This window comes from Rhipicephalus sanguineus, chromosome 10 (assembly GCF_013339695.2).
Source record: "Rhipicephalus sanguineus isolate Rsan-2018 chromosome 10, BIME_Rsan_1.4, whole genome shotgun sequence".
NCBI lineage: Eukaryota > Metazoa > Arthropoda > Arachnida > Ixodida > Ixodidae > Rhipicephalus > Rhipicephalus sanguineus.
Window position 1 is genome coordinate 68810774 of NC_051185.1, and position 24280 is coordinate 68835053.

Below are 24280 nucleotides of genomic sequence, written 5' to 3' on the forward strand. Positions count from 1 at the left end.
TCTCTCGCTTATTTTTATAGCTTGCGGCGTTTTGTTCTATACAGCGATGCTCCCATATGTTCTATTCATTGACAGAAAGGGAGCTGTTTCCGCGATCGCCGCAGACATGATCGAGGCCTCGCTCGTATTTCCAACACGCGCTTACTCGACAGAAGATGCTGCCGGCGTCCGCCCACCGCTTAGCACTTACGCTTGTGGTTGCTTACGTGATGCCTCTCGACGCATTCAATGGCACCATTCCGGTGAGCGTCGAGGAAGGTAAGCCGTTTGCATTCATTCCGCCTAAACTGAACGCTCACTGAAGATCCTAGAAAGGTTACAGGACACACAGGCGAGCAGAAAGTGAAGAAGAAACAAGACACAGCGCTTCTTCTTCAATTTGTCCCCGTCTGTGTGCGCTGTAACCTTTCTAAGATGCAATACCATTAAAGCCATCCTCAATGAAGCTACTGTAGTGAGCAGTGTGCTTCGAGTCCGCCGTTGGCAAACAAGTGACTTCGACGAGCACCATCAGCGGACAGGCCTCAGCGCCGTAGCCGTGATGTCTACTAATGCTAACCCGGCTAATAAACCTTAATATATTTTAGCTAGCCTTCTGCTCGCACAGTGCTATTCGAATTAGTTGAAACAAGTCATTTAGGAATTGTACCAGCAAAGCCCAAGACTTGAAGCACAGCCGTAAAAACGCAGCACTTCACTGTCGGTTCCATGGCATTTCTTCATTCTACCTCTCTTCACTATACGTTGCGCGTGACATTCGAGCTACAGATATCCCAGAAGCAAAATGTCCTGCAATTACAACTTCTGTAAAGCTAGCTCCTCCTCTTTGCTGTTCATAATTGCTTATTAAAGAAATCCTCCACAAGTGTGCGCCAATCTGACAACTGACGCATCAAGAATGTCGAATCTGTTTTGGTTTCTCACAAATTTGGGAAAATGTAGGGTCGGTCTGTTTTGCTTGTACAAGGAAGCGCAGTGTAGCAACTGCTCTCACACAGTTCTACCATGGCGCCGGCTTTCGCCACTTCAGACGTAGCAACTCCTGGCTGATCTGCCATGGAGCCGGTATGACGTACGGGAAACGGAAATTATGGATTACTGACGTCGTCTATTCGAATGAAGATATAAGCGATGTACTTTTTAATGGTCACACATAATTACGCTCCAAAGCAAATGCAGAGCTTCGAACCGGCACACGTTCCAACTTCTAGTGCATTTACATGCGTTTGATAACGACCGCGTCTATGGGATATACCACTTTTCACCGCCTGAAAACAAAAATGCGAAGCTTCACCTAACACCCATGTAGTAGTGCCACATGCCATCATGTATGAGACGATATGCAGTGTTTATTGTTTTCTTGTAAAATTAGATACCCAGCACCTCCACCAGTGTCACGGGCGAAATAAGACAGAAAGCTGCAGGAGTTGACGTCTTCCCCAGAACCAGACCAGCAACAACAACGTTCTTTTCTTCCTCCACTCCTCAGCGTGTACGTGCCACAGCGGATGGCTCATACGTGATGGCATGTGGCAATATCGACTCAACCAATTCCAGTTTGTTTGCTTTTACACTTCCGCGAGGGCATAACAGTTTTCGGTGCACATGATCTGTTTCGAAGGGTACTGCGTACTGAATACGACATCGAACAAGGACGGAGTCGTGAAAATCAAGGACGGAGAAATCTTTGGTGGCGTCGACCCTTGCATGTCCTACGTATGTTTGGCCGAAAGAAAGACGGTCGTCACCGAAGGGTGAGCAACGTTTTTGACGGCACGTGAGGAGCGCTTGTGCCTGTACGTTCTCGGAGATCAACTGGGCTGAGGAACACGGAAAGGGCGCGGTAGTGCTTCTCTGGACATTGTCTCATTCCGCCATGTTGTCAAATTTACCATCTTGTCAACGCTGATTGGCCCAGAGAGCTGCTACGGCCTCTGTGATTGGCTTAAAAGTGCCGCCTTCATGAAATTCGAGAATATGTCGGAATTTGACAGTGTCCACTATAGCAGCCCAGATTAATAACGACACTGACGTGTTCCACTGTTCTTAACCATTCCTATATAGCCTAGCAATTCATTTTCGCAAGGAATATCCGGCAAGACGAAAACGAACATTGAAGATATTATAAGAAATTTAAGTATCAGCAAACCCGACTATGTAAATTATTTAGTTGGTGCAGAAGGTAAAGAGTTTTCCATGATATTTCGAAAATTCCAACGCGCGCCGTAACTCTTGGGTTAGGCCGCTGTGCCGAATCTGTGGAGCCTGCTCCCTGAATCAAGCGTACGCAACGCGTGCAATTAATGGGGGGGGGGGGGGAATCCTCTTCGCCGCTGGAGTATCCAGGGAAGAGGGGAAAGGGGCTTCAATCACCCTCCCCCCCCCTAAATGTTTCAGTTTTGCGTGCATATATAGACGCCCACATACAAACGCACGCACAAATACATTAAGTGTACTTGAACCCCAAGAAAACAAAAAATTCTGGCTACGCCCCTGCTCTTCACATAGTCTGTGACCACCCTTCGTGGTCGGCACGTTGCTCTTTCGATCTGCAAGACTTGTGTGAGCCAAGGTAATCACCTCACCATGTTACCGTACCAATCACGCAAGTGGCAAGACGTTTCCTGATCGAAGTACATTTAACACATGAAAGGTAATACCTTAGCATAAATGGTACGTATTACTGTTACCGCTAGAACACCCTGTTTTCACGTGGTTGTGACGTTGAAAAACCGAGCACTCAAATCGCTTAAGGTTTCATTATCTATTTGGCGAACTTGCGCCCAGCAAAAGTACTACATTTGAGCTCACTTCACTGCTTTGTGGATCCTTGACGCTGCTGCGGTTCTCATGGTCGGGGTATTTTTGTTCTTGCGTGGTTGAGGGGGAGGAGGAGGTAGGAAAGACAGGAAGGTCAACCAGTCGCGCTTCCGGTTTGCTACCCTACAATGGAGGAAGGTGATTAGGGATGAAAAGATAGAAATGAGTGGTGATGATACGAAAAATTCGCATTAGGTTAAGCAATACTGCTGCGTTCCATGCACGTCGAAAAAAGATTGACTCGTTTCTTGAGTCTCATAGCATCAGATGTAGGACCTCGGTCGTGTCACGTTCCGCAGTAGAAAATTGGGACGTGTTTGTCTTCATTAGTAAATGACAGCAATAGACGTGTCATGGTGCCTACTGTAGCCTTGTGAGTACTGAACTTAAAGCGTCCAGTGCATCTTGTACAACCTGTGCGTACGGTGCGTGGTTTAATCAGATTAAATCTCATACTAGGTGGGTGGTCTCATTTTCCTAGACATGGCATCGGAGACCGTGTCGGTTACTGTCTGACTGAAATCTCAAACGTAGGTGCGTTCCGCTTGAAACACGAGGGCCGCAATGCAAAACAGAGCCCGGAAGGAAAGCTGCATTTCCGGCCTGCTGTCCAGTGCCTTTGTGCAACTATGAACCTGGCACCTCGGAGCCAGCACCCGAGAGTGGACGTGGCAGTTGAACGTGCGCAGGTTGTGAGCCTAAGGAGAAGTCGACCTTAGTCCTTTGACTAAGCGCTGGTCGAGTGTAAATAAAGTAACTGAGAACTCAACTACGGAGTCGGTGTTTTTTTTTTACGTTGGTTTGTCACAGGTTCTTGCCTGTCTTAAAAAGACACCGAAGAACAACGCAATAGGTTGTTTCAGTTTAGCGAAGTGTTAAGGCGAAAAACTTAGATGCCTCATCAAACACGAAACAGTGACCGCCGGCGTCAACGCGAACGATGCAAAAGGTCACGTGGTCAGAGATTACGGCCTGATGACGTCGCCGTGTGACGCCATCATGACGTTACAGAGCGCAAAAATGTGTGATGTCATAGTGACGCCGTCATGACGCACTACTATGTCTCATGATGCGTCTCATGATCTCAACATGACGTCAGATTAGCCGTCATCACACTATATCATCGCATGATAATAGGTGGGCCGATCCCGGAGGCAGTGCAAAACCAGGTGACGTGCAGGTGACGTGCAGGAAACTTTCCGGGAAGGGGGAGGGGGGGGGCAACACATCGATCGACAGAGAAGAAAAATGGTGGATTTCGCCTTCGAGTCGTCTTATCCTGTGCGTTCTTTCTCCAACTCTTGTTTCGGGGAAAAAAACTACTTCCAGCGCAAAATCTACATTGGGGGTTGTCTAAGCGAAGCGTGGGCGTAGAGTTTTATTCTAGGAAACTTTGTGGTTGCTGCCTTCCCTGGAACAGTGCTGTCAATCAGCATCGGCACGGCGTCTTCCATCATTCTAGCGTTCGTCAGCGTTTGTAACGACCCAATGGGAGCCGCATCCCGCGACCACCGAAACGAGCGTTTGGCATTAAATGAGTGTAGAGGAGGAAGGGCTTTATTCAGATAAAACAACAAAATCGACAAAATCTCGAGGCGATAATCCTTTACTTAGGTTTTTGGCATTGACGCAATGAATAGTGTGCAGGCCTAAACAAGAGTCCAAGCTTAGATTACTACGATGACTCAACTATTTGTGTTTCTCACAATGCCCATTAGTTAGAGCGGGGAGACTTGCTTTTAACAAATAAGAACCCCTTACTTAACCCACCCAGCCATTGCTGTTACTGGAAAAGTATAGGGGTCTTACAAAACCGAAAAGCTCAGCCTCTGTTTTTAAGACGACATCGACGATTTTGACATAACTTGTTTTAATCAGACCACCACCACGGAGGCTGCCGCACACAGCACCTTTATGTAGGCGATCAGATGTTTTCGCCAGCGACGGTGCTTGCGAGAGTCGACGTTGCCTTGACCGTGGACGTGATGGCGTGGACGACGTGGTGCTCCTTGTCCTTGGGGTATAGGTAGAGCCAGAAGGCGGCCACCGACGCGAAGATGGTGCCGAACCAGAGCACGATGATCATGTAGAGCGCCACGCGGGGAACCAGGGCTCCCGGCGAAGGCCTCGGGACGTCCTCGATGAAGTAGACGATCTTGCGGCCCCCACCCGCCGAAGGGTGGACGGGAGACATGAGGACCCGCGCGCCGTACATCTGTGAAAATGCAGGGAAGCAATGGTAATGGAAATGCGGGAGTCCTTGCCCTGTCGGGAGAATGGAGACAAGCTAATACTAGGATGTGCGTGCATGACGTACTATTTCTTTCTTTCTTTCTTTCTTTCTTTCTTTCTTTCTTTCTTTCTTTCTTTCTTTCTTTCTTTCTTTCTTTCTTTCTTTCTTTCTTTCTTTCTTTCTTTCTTTCTTTCTTTCTTTCTTTCTTTCGCATTGGGCACTGCTCGCTCCCGACTGCTTCCTCCTTCGTACCGGGAATACGACCGCCATCCACGTGCTTAGCAGCGCATTACTTTTGTTGCTACGGGCAACAACGACGGTCATGCGTTCTTATCCAGGCAACAATGAAATGTGGCAACGTAAAATGGCAAGTGACCTCGATAAGGGATCACATTGCCATATCAGAAATGGCTGATTGCCGAAAAGCCCACGGTTGAGAGCATAAATTATCGGAGGACGGCGCATACAAATACGCATGCGACAGGCGCACCTTCGAGGTCCGCATTTTTCGTTTCGTTTCTGCGCTGTCGCCGGGTTTTTCTCGCACGACCACGCCGCCACGGAAATCTGTAACTCGTATCAAGCTTCGCTCGGAAAATTACCGGCGATTACAATACTCTCTAACGCGAAATTCGATCGCAGCCGTACGCGTGATTTCAATTCGCGGGTTTGTTGGCGGCGGCGATAAGCTTCGGCTTCTACGGTGCGATACGCATCTACTTCGGCGTCACAGATTGCAAATATACTATGACGCCAATTCGTAGCGTCGTGCGGCACTCTGCTTTCCTCCTCATCCTGCCGCCATCATGTTCGCAGTCCGCGTTCGTGCTTTCATCATTCCCTGTGCTCGTTCTCTCGGTTACAGCGGACGAGGCACGCCGACGCTTAACGCAGGAAACTGGCGCCTAAGAGCGGCACTCTAAAGACCAGCTAGAAGACATCGAAAGCATTTGTGAAAGCGAGTTTGGTTCTGTGAATGTTGAGTGCTCGTGGGACAACTTTCTTCGAAAAAAAAAATGTCAGCACGGGCTAGGCCGTTATTTATGTAGTACGTAATAAAGCATCACTGGGTTGAGCCTGCATGAAGATAATTATGGTATCATAACTGCGGAGAGTTTACATTTGCGAACATTAGTCAGCACTTACTGTGATTTTGGTCAACGTACGTCTACACCATACAGGCAACATCGAAGTAAATTGTAAGTCAATGCAGCATAAGCTAAAATTTAGCTATATTTAATCAACTCTAGCTAGCACAACCACATCGGCGTACATATTGGCCGCCATACACTATGTAACCGACATTATCTAGTGGTAACCAAGTTGATAATATTCGAGTAATTGCGGTAGGGTGCTGGTATAGTGCGTGTAAATGCAGTTTGGCACCGGGACACCGGTCACGAACTCTTCACAAATACCGGAAGGCGTGCTAAGGTGTGTTCCAGCTAATAAAATGTTGTCGTTGATATCGACGATTTCAACCTCAATTTCACTCAAACAACACAAACGACAGAGTTGGAGAAGACAGTAACTGGCGACGAGCCCTTATATGACTTGGTCCTTTTCGAGATATCACCTTAGGCTTTTTTCCTCCAAATTTACCTTCCCCGGGAAAAAATCCTCTTTAATGCACACCTAGGCTTCTAAATTAACCTACAGCGTAGCCTAGCTTAACGTAAATTAACGTAACAAAACCTTTAATAACGTAACTTAAGTAGTTCTAACCAGTGCTTTGAAGAGTTGTCTTACCTCTGGGCTCAAAAACCCTCCGCCCGTCGCCACGGTATCCATCTTTCTTTCACAGATCTCACGTTGGTGCGGGGACAACTTGTGAACGCCAGGTGCCTGCGCGTTTTGATACAAGAGTTGCTAACAGTCGTAGCACTTAGGTGAAATAATCGGAAATCTAAAGGAACGTCTATGATATCGATCAGCGCACTATACGCGAACAAACGAAAGACACCGAGAGGTAAACTGTAGGATGCAGCGCTGCCTCCCAAGTAAAATTTATTGCAAGACACTAAGCTTATGTACACAGAAAACACACGCGCACAATGATCAGTTTGACCATTCAGTGTTTAAGCCTTAATGATCCGTAACTATTTAAGAATTTTTTAGATAAAAAGGTCCGTCGACGGATGTAGAATAATAAACTTAAATTCAGTAAGAAGGAGCAGCGCGGGTCCAGGTTTCATCAGAGGTCTGACTGTGAGATGAGTATTGATGATGAATGTGACGGTGATGATGACTGCACTGATACATAGAAACACTGGCATTCACACATGTCGCTCCACTTCTGTGTTAACACCGACGCAACCAATTTCCCGGAGCATACGGATACAGGAATAATAGATATCGTGTCGCGATTTCCGCAGCGCAATGCACTAGAGTGTGGAAGGAAAAGAAATACAATTACGAAGCATTGAACAAGGGACAAACAGGAGCGCTGACTGCCAAGTGAATGTATTTATCAAGGACACTCAAATACATACACAATGAGAGAATGTCATCGAACACTGTTTCAGAGACAAGATACATTGGCAGGTCAGTAAACTAGTGGTAAAAGTAGAAAATTTATGCTTGGAAAACGAATCGGGCTTCTGTGTATCAGGGCAAAAAAAAAAAATCATTTGCCATGCCCGAGACCTGCACATTTACAGCTGTTTTAGTGACATAACAGCGTGACTAGTGTATCTGATACAGCTTTCATGGCTGTATTATCTTGTGCATATATTTTCATGTTCCTAGCCGTATGCACCGCATTGCCATGTGTGCGGTTGCAAACGCACCTAGTCGCACTGTGCCAGAGCTAATACACCTTGGCGCCGCTAACATTACGCTAATATCCTTAGACCTAGCCGAACTTTGGAACTTTGGCCTTTGGCCTTTTGGAACTTTGGCCTCGCTGAAGAACCTGGGCAAATCTATTCCGCCATTATGGGGGAAGCCAAACATCGGTTTTGGAAAAATAAATGTTTTTTTTTTCTCTCTCGGCCTGTAAACCTGCTGGAAGCTGAAGCACGAACGTCATGGGGCATTTGTCGCAATCAGCGCTATCATATTTCAGTGGCCGTGTCGCGATAGCGCTAAGCCATGCTATGGCCTACTCCAGCGATTCCCAAGTTCTTTTTTTTTTTGTCCATGCCGTAGGAGTGCTCGGACTCGCTACAACGCGTGTAGAGCTCTGCGGCTTCTAAGCTTCTGCTGTTTCGCAAGCTCAGGCATGCCTCTTTATCGCACAATCAGGGCGGCTTTGCTTTTCGCTGTCATTCACATCTTCCGCCTGGATGTCATGTACAATAGAGGGATGAGCAGGCTGGTTAGGCATTCGTTGTGCGTAAAGGCAGGAAGCGCTAAGACAAAGAAACATAAATAAAGAGAAACATTACGAACAGGCACTGTCAACTTAAAAGTGTGGGAAATAGCTGAGAGTATGCACGAAGATGTATGTTCAGGTGTACGCGTGAACATAAAAAATTTCGCATACAAGTCCAGTAGCGCGTGCTACTGAATTGGTACTTGATCAGATATTCATCGAGTATTCTCGATGAAAAACAGCATTCTCGAATAACAGCACTGAGGGTGATTCCGAAGGAGACGGAATGACTGATGTGGGGTCTGTTCCGAACTATTCTTTTTGATACTAGAGATAGTAATTATTGGGGCTTTACGCGCTAGAACTGCGATATGGTCATGAGGCATGTCGTAGTGAAGGACTCCGGATTAAGTTTGACAGCCTGGATCTAAGTCTAAGTACACGGGTGTGCTTGCATTTCGCCCCCATCGAAAATGCGGCCGCCATGGCCGGCCGGGAATCGAACCCGTGCCCTCGAGCTGAGCGTATTCTTATTGATTGTGGCTGAGAGTGTTGTACAGAAACAGTAGTTCGCGCTTACGCCTTCCGCTTAATAACTGTCAAGCAAGATCAGAAGTTCAAGCAACAAAAGATGGCGGCCCGAAATGAGAAATCGTCGAAGAGCTAAGGAGTGGACGGGGCGTGTCGCAGGAGCCAACCTTTCCACGAAAGAGGGCTTGTTTCTTTTGTTTTAGATGCGAAGTATCTTATGGCGGAGTTCAATCCGGTGGTGGTGGTGGTGGTGTGCGGCGTGACCACCCTTACTGCGCATGCGCACACCCTCTCCACTCACCCTCTCCCCTCCCCCTCTCCACTTTCCCTCTACCCGCCCCTTTCAACTCTTCTTCTGAAACGCGGGCTAGACATGCCGAAATTCTATCCTGCGCAACGCCGCGATGAGCACCAGCGCATGCGCGTACCCTCCCCCTCTCTCTCCTCTCCTACGCTGCCCCCCTCTCGCACGCCTGCCGAACGCGTTCCCCGCTCGCCCTGTGAGAATTAACGGCCAGGCTAGAGGGAAGACAAGACGCGCGTAGCGTTCCTCTTCGCGTTCCACGACGCGAGGTCGGTAGCATGCCCAAAGAACGCCAACGGAACGCGATCGTGCAAGTGCTCCGGCTTCGCATCGCCTCATGGTCCCCTTTAGCGGGAAATGGTGTAATTTTTTGTTTAAGGGCGGCAACTGCCTTCCAGTGGATAACAGAGAGCTGAGCTACTTGGCAGGTATTCATGTTGAAGAGACAGGTCGTGCAAACACGGACGCAAGAGAGAAATCAATACACCACTTTGTGGTGCCTTGACTTCTCTCTTGTGTTCGTGTTTGTACGCCCTGCCTTTTAACATTAATGCCTTCCTGAGCAACATTTTCATGCAAGTCTTGCTTAATCCCTTGAAGTTTGTAAGATTGTGTCTTTGTACACGAACTTGGGTATGGCCGCATAGACAAGTACAAATGAAGGTGAAGCACAAGCAGCATGCTAACTAAATATCGTGAAACCTACCGTAAGACGACTTGAGCGCTAGCCGACCGTGGGTCTGTAGTTGCTTTCAACCTTTCGAATGGTGGCGCATACCCACTATGCGTACGTTTGACCGACTGTAAATGGCGGAAATAATAAAAATTTAACATCAGGGACGAAATTTGAAGCATTTGCGAAAATAATTTAAGCGCCACTCTAAAGCATGCTTCTTCTGTTAACAAACAACAGAGTGAAAGGGAATCAGGCGCCATGAGCTGAATCGGAGACAGAGACGGAAAAAAATAAGACTGCTGAAGTGTACAAACTCACAAAGACTCAACGCATATCTTCCAGAGATGCTCTCTTTTCGAGAAATTGCACAGCTATTTTTTCCCCCTAAACCTGTGTTCGAGGCGCAAATTACGAACTGTCGCTGCATACCGCCTGTTTAAATCTGTGAACATTTGATAAGAATGCCACAAGTTTAGCCTTAGTTCGTAATGTTTCACAAAGTTCAATAAAAATTTAAGTTCCACTACAACTTTTCTTGCCGTTGTCTGTTTGCGCTACGTCAAATAGCTGCAGGTAATAACAGTCCGTCAATTCCTCTGGGCTACTATTTTTGACACAAAAACGCGCCATATCATCTGCTACTTGTTATTCATCATAAAACAAGGAAAGACGTGCCAACATGGACACAAAAGGAGAGAATAAAACAACGCAAACACCGCCTTACCCTTTTTTCATAATGAATACTTAGCAAATCGCTCAGTTTTCTCCCGTTCTGCTTATTGTTAGCGGTCGTAACAGCTACGCGCCCTCTGTGATTGACTCAGTACGCCATCGTGGCGGAAACTTGACTGTTTCTCAATATTGTTGCGCCTGGTTTCATGCCAACGCTAACCTCTCAAGAGCGCTGCGTGTGTGTCTTCCTCGTGCCTTCTTTCGTCCTTGCGTCGAGTTCGCGTTGCAACCAGTTGCTTCTAATGATCTACCAGTAAGCCCACTTTGCGGCCCTCTCGAGAGCCTCAATTTCTCTTCGCTTCAGAGGAAGAGGTCGTGTGTTCGATACCAGGCCGCGACAGCCGCATTACGATGAGACAGAGATGAAATTTTTATTCAGCGTACTATATACTTTGTGCCCACCGTTAAATAACAGTAGTTTAATCGTTACTCCGGAGCCCTCCACTACGACGTTCCTCATAACCAAATGTGCTTGTACGAGACTTTCAACGTCGTAAATGTAACTAAGTTTTTTTTTGTTACACTGTCAACCTCTACGAGGGCTTTTACAGGTTGGTTGGTTGGTTGAAAAAAACTTTATTTGTTGAAAAAACTTTATTTTGGGCTTTTACAGGAGTGGAATTAAATATATATTTACAAGTAAAGATACAATGTTTTGCTACAAGCTGCGCAAGAAATGCCAAGCATTATTTATAAAAGTGTCATGTTGCCAAAATGTGCAAGTACACTTATACTCTACGCATTGAAAGCAGAAATCGACAAAAGAAAAACATACTAGGCAATGCAGCTGAAGCAAATTCGTTGTTTGGTTTGTTGGTTCATAATCATAAATACTGGATACCGCGGATTCGACGTACACAGGACAGAGAAAGAACGCTGATGCACAGGACAAGCGCTACTCGCAAGTGACCAACGAGTTCCGAGTAGCGCTTGCTCTATATGCATCAGTGTTGGTTCTCTCCCCTGTATCGAATCCGCGCAATCCAGCATTTATGCAAGGTAATACAGCTGATGACAGAGGCAAAATACATTGACAGAGTGCGCATCAGAGGCAGAAAATACATACTAAGACGCATTCGTATCAGAGAAGATAAGTGACTCTAAAGCAGAATGAAAAAGCGCTAATGGAGGAAGATATGATGACTGGACTTGGTAGTTCGCTCTATTCTTTAAGTGCAATCTTTAAGTGCCTTCTTTAAGTGCCTTAGGGGACAAAAAGCCACATTTGAATGTTACATGCAATTACTATGTCAGTGAATGATACATTCACTGGCAGTCATTTAACTGACTATTTAAGTTATCGCCATCATAAGCGTTTACCAGCATCGCGTTCACTGGAACATATTACCCTTGGGCACACGCACAAAGATATGCCACAGGCATTTCGCATAAGAAAGCCTGAGCAGCCAAAAGGCAAATCGATAACGGACTCCTTATACGGCGATTGATTACTTTTTGCTTGACAGCAACATCGCTGAAAACGAATCCTTCCAAAACGTTCCGTTTGCGGAGCAAAAGGCGCGGCTCCTCGTTTGCGGACGCTTGCATTGACCATCCCTTATCGTCGCAAAGAAATGTCAATTACTGGAGTCTTGCGATAATAGCGTGTAGCGCTTCTTCGTATTCGACCGAAACTGCCAGCAAATGACCGCTAATTGCAGCTTGAGGCCCCTTCGTGTTCTGAAACCGTGTAGGGTACAGACGTGAGAAATGTAGGCAGCCATTTCTGTTCCCACTTTGCTCTCCTTTAGTACATGTGTGGGAATGTGTCGATATAGCAGAATCCTAGGTAGAACTTTAAATATATACAGTTATCATACGTCGACTTGATGCCTCATGCTTTTTCACTGCCATCGTGCACCTGCAGAGATTTTTTGTACTAATTTCTAGTTGCAATAATACTTAGCTCGAAGTAAGCTGTTCTGCACCATAGTTAGGGAGGGGCCTGTGAGCTACTTATGTGTTACACGTGTAAGCAAACGGGCGTGTTGAAGTTTTGTTGGTTTATTCTTTAACCTATATAATTGCATACGTGCGTACAATTTTAACAGCAGCATAAACTAGAAGGACAGCAAGGTGAGCGAGTTGGTTTTGATTCACCGTACTATGGGTAACAGTGCCACCTTACAACACAACCAAAGAAGAAAGAAAAATATCTCATGGGCTATGATTCGTTCGCTAAATTTTCTATGATTCGTTCGCTAAAGTTTCTAACTAAGAATTGAACTTTTTAAAAAAATTTGATATCATTTCATTGGAACTGTGTTTCATTCGTGGCGGAGACATTGGTAGAATGGCTCATTGAACGCTTGTTCTTTTCTTGTCCACGTTCATGTCTACGTTTCGCACAGTGCGCTTGCAATAATGATTAACGTTAGTTTTGCGTACGATCAGCGTGCATCCCAACAAGCAAATCATCTTTTCTTGTTCGAGCTATGTGTCGCTTGCAATTGTCCCCACGTCACAACCGGGGAAAGGACAGCCCTTTTCGGGCTTGCAATGTTTGAATGTTACCTCCATTACTCACAGTCCGTCATGACAAGAAGAATCTGTGCCTGATTCGTATTCTTCTCCGAGGCACTGATTGGACAATTGCGTTTGGTGAAACAAACGCAAAGCTGCAACTATTCCCTTCGTTGTAGCACCGCGGCTACCTCAACGCCTCAGCGTGTACGAAAAAAAAATACGATAAATAAAAGCAAAGCCCGGTTGTCGTTGCTCTTCATAGTTTTAGGGTCTCGGAGTTGAACTGCGCTATCTTGCTCCGGGGAAGTCTCTAATCCCACGGGATTAAGCTGGCCGTTTCGTGGCGCCAGTCATCACTCGGCAGCGCTCTCCTACGCTGTCGTCGGTCGCTGCACCGTCATGGATAACCAGCCCATCATGTCGTCGGCGTCTGAAAGTGTGAGTGATGTTTGTTTAGTTTTGCCTTACGTTAACGTAGCATATTTATTCAGAATGTCCTTAAAGGTCCTCATGAGACCTTATTGCATAAGGAGGAAGAGGGGGTGAAGAAGATGCACACTGTAATTAATAGAGCAAAGAAAAATGATTTCACAATATAAGCGCTGCGACAAAATGAAACAAGGAGTACAGGTTAAGCTGTCGTGATATAGTTAGCTAACAAGTGCTGTTAGTGTTTCTCTAATACAACTCTAATACAACAAATGGATGTCCCTCGCACGGGAACACAACCAATGTTAACTTCAGGACCTCATACCGCACAATAAGATCCGGTAATCTTTTTAATCATCTCAATAAAACTCGTTCTGATTCTGAAATGTACAGCGACGACCACATCTAAGGTGGAAACCTCATTAGTTTTGAAGCCGGTAAACCTATAACATTCATTCTACATCACAAGGAAAATGTTCGTTATATGACGTGTAATCATGGTGTTGACAAGCACAATAATAATTTTCCGAATTAAGTACGAAGCATCAGCTTCTACGAGGTCATGAATACTGATGAAGTGTTCACCTGGGATGTGGGTGACCCTGTACTAGTGAATAACGTGGGTTTTATAGCGTGAGCTCACACGTTAGCTGGTGATCTGCATCGTGTAGTATTCTTACGCAGAGGAGGTGGTGGAGGACGATGGTTTATTCAGCACCATATTCAAACGGAGCTATAGGTTTGTGGGCGGGAGTCCACTGTTGGTCAGGTGGCCAGGATACCTTGGGTCCCGGCAGCTGCCTCCGCCCGCTTTGTGACCCAAGCATGTGGCAAGGTCGACAACTGGGCTAGTTGGTAAAGTTACATTATGGTTAGAGCAGCGCGAACAACACGGACGAGGAAGGAAACACAAGGAGTGCTTACTTGCAACTGAATGGTGCATTAGAAGAAACATAAAAAGAAACATAAAAAGAAACATAAAAAGAAGTGAACTCAAACAAACTGTGCAGTTGCCGCCATGTAGGAAACTTTCCAACTTGCAAAAAGGCAAGAAAAGCAAAAAATTTCAACAAACAAATTTAACATCTTAACATCAGAAAAGTATCAAAATGGTATGACAACATATCTTCAAAAACCTTCAAGATACACAACAACAAAAATTCTATCTATCCCACCTCCAAAAACTGAGTTGCTTCTCGATAACACCAGTAAAGGAGAAATGACACAGCTTTCACCAGCATTCTTGATAAGGAGGGCTTCCATAATTTCGCGCGCCGTGTCATCCCTGTCATCTCGTGTAATCCCAAGCATGTGCTTCCGGGTCCAAGAGGAGCAGCGTGGCCTCCCACTGCTGAGGGGTAGCGATTTACGGACTACTGAAGCTGCGCGAATAGACGTAGACAAGCAAGCGCAAGAACACACAAGACCGTTCTCACTTTCTTTGTCTATTCGCGCTGCTTCAACGATGACAGCTAGACCAACTTTCTATCCTGTTCATTTACGAACCCTCGGGATGACTGAGTTGCAGATGTTGAGTCCGACTACAATGCCCTTGCTGATTTGACGTCATGGTTCTCTTGAATTGAAAGATCCAAGAGAATCCAAGATCCAAGAACCGTGGAAAGGCAAATCAAACTTCTAGTCATCCGTTGGAGAAGGCGTTTCCTCGTTTCTTTTACATTCGAAAGTGCTCCTATAGAATCTAGAACAGAAACCGAAGGTGAATAAAGGCTTGTGGTCAAACCTAAGCCAGGTGAATACAGGGCTTCGATCAGGGTATCCCCAGTCTGTCTGACTATAGAGAAGCACATTGCAAACATAGGCATGCAACCGATGGACGTAAAAAAAAAAAAACGTAGCGCCCAACGCAGGTCCAGGACGTCATATCGGTGCATATAGAGTGCGCCTCGATAGCTGATAATAACTGCTGGAGTTTTACGTGCCAAAACCACGATATGGTTATGAGGCGCGTCGTTGTGGGTGGTCTCCGCATCTACAGGCTGTTTCATACTTAGGGGAAATCTCGGAGCGCCTGGCATCGCGATGCGGCTAGCGCTGCAACCGCGCGCCGGCAGCAGCTCGCCCGCGCGCAGACGTTTCAAAGGTGTAGAGTATATCTGCGCACGCGCGAGCTGCTGACGGCGCGTGGTTGCAGCGCTGGCCGCATCACGATGCCACGCGCTCCGAAATTTCTCCTAAGTGTCAAACAGCCTGTACTTCGACAATGTGATATTCCTTAACGTGCACCTTAATCTAAGCACACTGGTGTTGTATTTCTTAATCATCGAAATGCGGTCACCGTGGCTGGGAAACCTGGAAAGCTTTAAAGAGCGAGTGTTATTTTGAACGAGTGTGTGCGTTTTCTCCTGCATACAGCGGGATTCAAGTCAATGCAGTTCAATTCAATTCAGACCGACCGACCGACCGACCGACCAATCAGTCAATAACCGCCAGCTTTCAATAAGCCCCCATTAAAACTAACCACCGTTCCAATTAACTGCCAGGTCTCAGCAGCTTATATTAGTGTTTATAGTGGTGATGAACTTTCGTTTTCAGTGTTTTTTTCTGATAATCCAAACGGAGAGAGCGAGAAAGAGAACAAACGCCTTTATATGAGAAGATAGCTCCGGAGAGGCGTCCTTAGTCTAGAACGCCTTGAGCTTGGACCAGGTCCTGGGCCCTCACGACCAGCGTGAGCTGATGCTCGAGGTTGAACCTTTGCAAGGCTTTCTCCCAAAGCTCGCTGGCGTGGCGAGAGTTGGGGGGAGGAGGTTGTAATGGGGATTTTCTGCAGCCTGCTACAATATGCTGAAGGGATTCGGGTTCTCCGCAGAAGCGTCAATGCGGAGAGAATTGTGTAGGGGCTATGAGGTGATCTCCGGTTGGGTATGGGCATGTGTACACCGAAGAGTGGAGGAGCAAGTTCGTGACAGTGCCCCTTCTTAAGAACATGCACCCAGAATATCATCAAGCAAGGAGGAGGGCGAGAGCAAAGAAAATCTAAATTGTAGGTAGCCATCGGCGGTGCATCAAGGGAAGACTGTCGATTGGACTTTCTGTTCTGCAAGGAGAAATTGCAGAGTTAGAAGAGGTGGCAATTGCTATGGCAACTACGCATCCTAATTCGGTTTACATCATTACGTACTCGCATACTACACAGTGACGCAGGCATGAATTTTTTACGGGGGGGGGGGGGCACGTCCTTGATCCGACGTGGGGTCCGGGTAGGCAAGTGGGGCCGAGTGTCATTTTGTGCTGTGTATCCCATGGCAGAAAAAAATTTCGGGGGGGGGGGGGGAGGCACGGGTCCGGTGTTTACCCCTGGCTACGCCACTGATACTACATATAGATATTATATGCGGGGCGATATTGCACCACTAGCTTGCAGGATCACGAAACAACATCGCGTTTTTTGCTTCGCGCAAAGAGCTGATTTGGGTGCCAGGTCATCGGGGTGTAGAGGGAATTGAGCGTGCGCACGCCGCCGCCCGAGCTTTTCTCCGTCGGGGTCCCACCTCCTCCCTGACTCGGACTTACCCTCGCCACTGATAATCTAAGCAGATGTATCACAGAACTTGCGCTTATCGCGGCGGAAATGCCTGGCTCCGACCAAGGGGCTAGACATATAACAAGAATGCCATTTACGGAGACTCCAAACAATGTCGTTTAATAATCCGGCAAAGCAACATGCTATCGAGCCACAATCTTTTTCAGACGAATGTAAATTCGGCGGGCAGAAAGCAGATCTATACCACATGGTATGGGCCTGCCAGGCTTGCTAGTGCCTTAAGCACTACTAAGAACGTGGGAAGGATGGGAGGCAGCTCTGTCCAGCTCGACCCTCGAGGGCCAGCAGGCCCACGTGGAAAGAGCCAGGACGGCGGTCTCAGCCAACGGAATCCCGGGATAAGGATCCCTTCTCCTAATTCCCTCTATCTTCTCAATAAAACGTTTTCATCATGATAATCTCATACGAACATATGAAGTCATGCGTCCTAATTCCTCGCTTGCTGTTTCCGATTTCTACAGCTTTCACTTATATAATTTTTTTTTCTGTGATACTGAACCAATCTATCTTACCTACTGGTTATATTGGCTACTCAAATCCAACTCTTCGTCGTAATATCCTGTTGTATATCATCTACCGGATTAACAGAATACAGCCTGCGCGACAGGTTTATCCTTCCCCCAACCCGCCTAGGTGCTCTAGTGGTTATGGTGCTCGAGTGCTGATCCCGAAGCTCACGGAATCGAATCCCGGCTGCCGCGGCCGCATTGCGATGGAAGCGAAATGCTTGAGGCCCGTGTACTTAGACTTAGGTGCACGTTAAAGAACACCAGGGCCCGTATTCACAAAAACGTCTTACGCTAAAAATTTTCCTGAGAGACTATTTCAGCCAATCACGATGCGGGACATGTCATTTGAGAAGCTGGCTGACCAATTGGAAAACACACTTACGGAAGAGAAGTTTTGTGAATTCGGCCCTCAGATGGTCAACATTTCGGAGACCTCATAATCGTATCGTGGTTTTGGGACGCAAAAACCCCAACAATTATATTGAAAGGTTTATCCCTTTGAAATTATCTGAACTAAGGAGACCGGCAGTTGTTTGTGCCCGTGGTTTGTGCCCGCCGCGAGCGATATGCTTGGTCAAGTGCTACATCGATAAACGATAGCGGTGCTACTAGCTTGCGCGTGGGCGGCAGTATATATCGGTGAGACACGTTCGAGCAGGCTATTGTCTCCAGTCTTCAGGGAAAAAAATATACACTCACGTTTTATCATCCCTTTCCGTGGGTTCATGTCTTCTCGACAAGCTCCCGTACACATATCAGTTACAAATAACACACAAAGAGGAGAGAAAGCATCAACCGATACTGTACACGCAGCTTGATTCCTGTGCACAATATACGCCCTTTCGACTGTCGAATCTGTGAGCTGCATGGCGAAGAGTGCAGCTGACGCTGTAAGTACACATCGCAAATAACCATCAAAAGTGCGCATCGTTGGCCAATAAGCGCGTGTTCAGTTTGTCAATGTCGATGTTTCATGTAAACGATGTATTGATTTCATGGCTTACTGCATTGTGTAATTTCATGGTGCAATTCAATTTGTTGCACTTGTGTTTTTTCCGTTCCAAAGCACTCATGGTGTCACAGGCGGGTTTGTAAGTGTTGCAGGCAGCCCCCCCCCCCCCCCCCCCCGAAATTTTGGTGAAGTACTCGTTTTTACCAAAAATATATAATGAAAATAGGTGTTTTTCTCAAATAGTCAAGGTTTTCAGCAAGCGCTGAAAATAGCGCTTATATTATAGCGAAGCGAGCGGCGTGGAATTTACAATAAATTCTCAAAGTCAGCTGAAAATCGCTCCCTCTTCTCTCGACAAATGATGTATTAGTCCGCAAAATATGACGCGATTGTCGGCAGTTCCACCATTGGCTGATGTTATAATCACGATAACACCCTCATTATTACTTTCGTTGTTATTTTGTGTTCAATAAGTATATAATATGTATGTTTATATTGTGTTATGTCGTTAAAACACCGAACAAACATTAATATTAGCACTTCCGGTCTCACCGACAGCTCGTCTGCTCGTTGTTGCGTGGTTGCGTTTTCTTCACCATGCGCAGTGCCAAAATCGTGAATATTTCTGTGCTTTTGACCATCGCAGGTTGCCGTTGAGAGTGGCAGCCGTTCGAGTGTTGCCTCGTCAGCTGGAAACTGCATCGTCGGCACGTTCTCACGACCGACCGAGGCAGCGGTGCAGCATTTCTCCGATAACAATGCTGGCGCCGGCTAGTTTAGGATACCTGTGTTCGCTGTATGGCGAGAGTCCCGTTCGCTGTATGGCGAGAGTCCCGTTCGCTGTCTGTTCAGTATGTCATCGAGCCGTACCTCGGCGTATCCTCCCCGTAGTCTCACGTTCCCGAGAAACCACGACACAGCAACCAAGCAGACTCGCATTTTCATGGTAGCTGCAGACAGCCGGGGAATGGGTCCGCGCCAGCCCGATGCCCCACGATCCTTTCTTCTAGTCTTTAGTTCTTTGTTGTCAGCCCGCACTCGCTGTGCGCCCGCATTCGAAGAGCAAACAGCATCGAAGTACCGCCACTGGGAGAAGGGTGCACGCAGCTTTGCCGTGTTGAATACGATTCAAGCGCGAGCAGTGCGACGAGGCGGTGTATCGGAGTGTGGGTCGAAACCCATCTCAGCTGTCATTCGTTCCAAACGCGCACGCAGGTTTGCGTCCATGGTTGGCAGAGCGACGAAAACACTACGGCAGTTCGAGGTGCACACCCAACATTACCAAACCGACTCGCAGTTTTCAAGCACGCGCGATACACGGTGCGATGGGCTCCGCTCGACGACGACGACGCAAGCCGACCGGAAGTGGCGCCACAGACCACGTAGTTGAGCCGGGACGCCAGAGAGAAAAAAATGAAGAAAAAAATGCCGCCGGCGCTGATGTAACTCTTCGGCGCCTCCTCGCACCTCCGTCCTCCCTCCCTTCACGCTCCGCGCAACTTTCCGCGCGCTCGCGGCGTTGAGCGGAGGGAGAAAGCTGCGGAACGTGATCTCTATAATTTGGTAACACCACTTAGACTTGACGGATTCGAAAAATTTTTGCGGCATATGACTCGTGAAGAGTCATACGTCAATAATGAGTCTATTCTAATATAACTAAGAAAGGTGTTGCAGGGCCCCTTTAAAGGCGTGCCTCACAATCATATCGGGACATTGGCCCGTAAAACCCCATTAATAAGAATGATGATGATTATTATTATTAGATCATTCAGTGGTTATCTCTTGCTTTCAACGTGACATCTGAGATCACAGTCGGGCAGTGCGTGTTGGTGCGATCTTGGTGGTCAGACATCAAGCAACTTGTGTTGCATCTCCGCGCATGACGTATGCTTCCGCCGCAGGTGGACTCGCCGTACGGGGCCGAAGCTGCGCAAGGCAATGAAGAGATGTCACCCGTGGACGCCAACACGTACGCCACCAGGAAGACGTTGGCTCAGGGTTGCCTCGACGTCGCCCTGCTCACAATGAACGCGGCGCAGCTGAAGCACACGTTGGAGCGGGGCACTCGACACCCCTTTTACACCCTCGTCATATCGCTTGCCAGCGTCTCCATCGCATTGCAGGTATGGTCACGTTGGACAGCGCGGCAAATTTCGCTTAGTAATGTCGAGCAGCGCTTTACACTAGATACTGAACGTTCGCGCTAGTTAAATCGAAAGTTACGTTATTTCGAGTTCACTTGATATGACTGTGGCGCTGCGATTGCCCAGTACCATGCGTGGTAATGATTTGTTGATCCGTTGTTTCTTCGTGCTCGCGAACTCTGGCGTTCCTGAGACTTTATCTATTATGATTTGTCTTTCAGGCACGTCAATCGACCTTGTTTTCAAAATACAACAAGCCAGTTACTCTGTGCACGCATTCAGGATGCATTGTTGCATTTGGAAGATAGTTGAAGATGGTTGAGCTGTGATAATGAGTAGTACATCCTCCTGCGGCTTTGTGACACCAAATAAGATCATTTTTGTCGACGCTGGTGAAATGGCAAAGGAGCAACGTCGTTTTAACTTGGAAAAAAGCTCATTAAGATTGACCAAATCCGTGCGCTACCACAACTGCACCACAACGGCATGCTCAGAGAAGCACGGTTTATGTATAAGTAGGCCTAAAGTTTCTGTACCTACTGTCCACTCTGGGAGACTGACCAAGAGTGGGTGCGAAACTAGTGGCTCAAAAACTTTTCTCTTGCGCACGCAAGCAAATACACGTAGTACCCAGTGGTTCAAGTGGCCTATACTCGGCGAGGCATCTGAAACCAGCACTGGCAGCACCCGCAAAACGTAGCCATGTCCGACTAGGTTATTTTGCAATCCTCGATAAGAATAAATGCGTATTTTTAGGTTTAGACATACAAAGTACTACAGAGGTATACATGGGCATGCATAAAGACGAAAAGTCCTTGAACAAGGGTGTCGCTAGAAGCAAAGTTTGAGTACGGACTAGTTGGTATTCCATTGTAAACTTGCGTACAGCGCAAGTTTACAAAGACAAAGACGAGTGCTGGTGTCTGTCGCAAGACTCAACGTTTCAGCAACTGGTCTTTTCTTCTTCATGGCAACCCCATGTTCAAGGATATTTCTCCCTCCAAGACTCCACCTTCTCCTGAGCTTCTGCCTTGCATACACATAGATATACATAGTACCAACTGCCCCACTGGTCGGTTTTCTTAAGAAATGTAGTTTAGCGACGTGCAACGATGGGCTCAATATAATTACGAACTTTTATTACGAACTTTATTATTATTAAACGAAATACAGTAAAACAAAAACATCTGGATCCTTAGCATAATGCTAGTACGGATCCATGCAACTATAGCATACATAAAGTACAGGCAGGAGACAGAGTTTTACAATGAACGACATTTTAGCTTAAGATATGGATAATTTTGAAACACATATAACTTATACACAGATAAAGAAGACATTGAAAAACATATAACTTATACACAACAATTGAACTGGTTTTGGTTTGCATACTGAACATAAATAATACATCTAATATTTCTATACATCTGTTTAATAGCATTCCTGGTCAGCATACAAAACATTAGTTAGTTTATCATGTCACTTTTTAATACTAAACATATAAATAGTCTAATACAGTTCCTTGTAATGACGTTTAAGCATGAAAATGAAAGCATTGTGTTGTTTCACTTGAACTGGTAGGTTATTCCACAATGACGTGCCAACACTATAAAGTCGCCTTTTGCCATATTGCCATAAAAGTCGCCTTTTGCCTATTGCCAATTAGTGCGTAGCTGTGCACTAAATAGGCCAACATCGTCATTCGCCAAACGACTGTCCTTGTCTTTTTGACCCGATACTCAGGATTGAAGCTTGGAGAAATGCATCTCTGGCTTGAGACAGACGTGTTGCACTGCAAACGGGCTCACGTGGCATGTTCTCTCATACCATGTTCCCAAGGCTGTCGTTGCGGTTCCTGCTGATCTTGCTCGGATGTCTGGACCTCGGCAAACCGCGCCACCGGGGCCCTGCGGTCGTGCTCAACAACGTGGCGACGGTGTTCGTCGTGTCAGTGACGATGGTCAACGTCCTCGGCGCCGCGTTCGATCTGACCCACAGCGACTACGAATCTCGGATACCGATGGCCCTTCCCGGAACCGAGTCGGTCCGCGAGCTCACGACGCAGGGCGTTTGAGATGGCCGCCCATTCGCCTATTCGAAAAAGTGTAAAGGGTGAATTTTTTTACAATGCTGCCAGTCCCATTTCGACACCACAATGGATGGGCATAATATTACAAACTAATGTTTGATGTAGACATGTACAGCAATAACAAAAAAAAATCTAAAGCACGAACGACAATTGTAATCGATTACAGTTACAAAACAAAATGGTAAGCATAATCAAGTTTGTCAATATGCTAGTAGTACAAGCAGATTTGATGAGTATGTTGACTATAATAATGTTATTGAAAAGGCACAAGTCACAAAAATAGTACAGTTCTTGTTACATTGAGTATACGTACTACAATGTTGCAAAAAAGAAAAAAAAAACAAAGTAAGTGTTAGCTATAGTTCAGAAAGTGAAAGTTATAATTATACATAAATTAAAACTTTTTTCTATCTATTTAATTTGTCTTCCACTAACTTAACAAATTCAGACAGCGCTACTGTGTTAGTCGTAGGTGCATCTAGGTTATTCCATTCATCAACCACATGGGGGACAAATGAATACAGAAAAGCATCGTTATTGCTAAAGTACCCTTTTAGTTTATCAACAGAGATGCTTTTAAAGTTTCGTAGTCAAAGGGATGGAGGTCGCACTGAGACTATGCTGATGTTGTCACAACAGGTAGTCGACATTTGCAACAAGTAAACGTATTTAGCCACATATAACCTAGACTAGCCAACATTAGTTAAAGCTAGCACGTACTGCGGGCCCATACAGTACCACTGAATAGAGACTACCACTCTCCCGTGTTGGTCCTTCCTTATTGGTCAATTCTGTCTGTCAGTGAACGAAGCGATTACCCATGGCACTACGGTACTACGAGCAATTTTCATTGGCTTCTTGGAAATGCGTAAGGGCTCTTCAAATGAGCCGCGCAAAGCGTGACGACACGGAGCAAACGGAATAGCATTCAGTATTCCTTAGTATAGTATAGGCCCCCTGGTAGCAATGCGAGACTTAGCAAGGTGCTGTGCTAGTATGCGCTGCCTCCGGGATCGGCCCACATTTTGTGTTAGAAATGAGGCAACATACCACGTTATAGCATGCCGGTGTAAAGAATCCACGAGAAGAGGCCAAATAAAAAATTGTCAACAATTGTTGGTCCGTTGAATTCTGTCTCCCTTGATGCTCAAACGCGCATTTGTCTCTGAAGAAGTGTGCGTAGAATAACGCATGTTCGGAGCATGTTTGCAGCAGTTCAGTAAGCAGTATGTAAGGTTGATTTTTTTACCGTCGTCCTTTATACTGATAAGAAATCGTTTCACAGCTCAAAGAGTTAGCTTTGAGAGATACGTGAAAAACGAGCGAGCCGAAGGTTTATTATTTCATGGCCTGCGCTCGGCGATTAAAACGTTCGGTACAACTCACATAAGAAATTGGTGCATCGGTTTTGGTTATACGTCTGGTTGGAATTGGTTTTGTGCCCGATAGAGTCTCTGTCATCTTTGTGCTCAGTGGGAATACACATGACGTTCACTGCTCCGCAGTCAGCA

At 46.4% G+C, this 24280-nt stretch overlaps 2 protein-coding genes across 2 annotated transcripts; one reads left to right on the plus strand and one right to left on the minus strand.

The window, feature by feature from the left end:
• Positions 1-4744: 4744 nt before the first annotated feature.
• LOC119406473 (uncharacterized) lies at positions 4745-6897 on the minus strand. Its single transcript, XM_037673220.2, has 2 exons — positions 6803-6897; positions 4745-5035 (listed from the first exon to the last, which is right to left on the minus strand). Exons 1-2 carry the CDS (start codon positions 6842-6844, stop codon positions 4745-4747), a joined length of 333 nt encoding a protein of 110 aa, XP_037529148.1. The 5' UTR covers positions 6845-6897.
• Positions 6898-13452: 6555 nt separating this feature from the next.
• Positions 13453-23882, plus strand: LOC119372079 (uncharacterized). Its single transcript, XM_037642531.2, has 3 exons — positions 13453-13516; positions 20438-20659; positions 22520-23882. The coding sequence occupies exons 1-3, from the start codon at positions 13478-13480 to the stop codon at positions 22787-22789; spliced, it is 531 nt and encodes a 176-aa protein (XP_037498459.1). The 5' UTR covers positions 13453-13477; the 3' UTR covers positions 22790-23882.
• Positions 23883-24280: the final 398 nt, after the last annotated feature.

Coding starts and splice junctions, on each gene's coding strand:
- LOC119406473 (XM_037673220.2), bottom strand. CDS start 6,844: ATGGATACCGTGGCGACGGGCGGAGGGTTTTTGAGCCCAGAG. Junction 5,036..6,802: donor GAGGGTTTTTGAGCCCAGAG/GTAAGACAACTC, acceptor GCATTTTCACAG/ATGTACGGCGCGCGGGTCCT.
- LOC119372079 (XM_037642531.2), top strand. CDS start 13,478: ATGGATAACCAGCCCATCATGTCGTCGGCGTCTGAAAGT. Junction 13,517..20,437: donor TGTCGTCGGCGTCTGAAAGT/GTGAGTGATGTT, acceptor CTTCCGCCGCAG/GTGGACTCGCCGTACGGGGC. Junction 20,660..22,519: donor GCGTCTCCATCGCATTGCAG/GTATGGTCACGT, acceptor CATGTTCCCAAG/GCTGTCGTTGCGGTTCCTGC.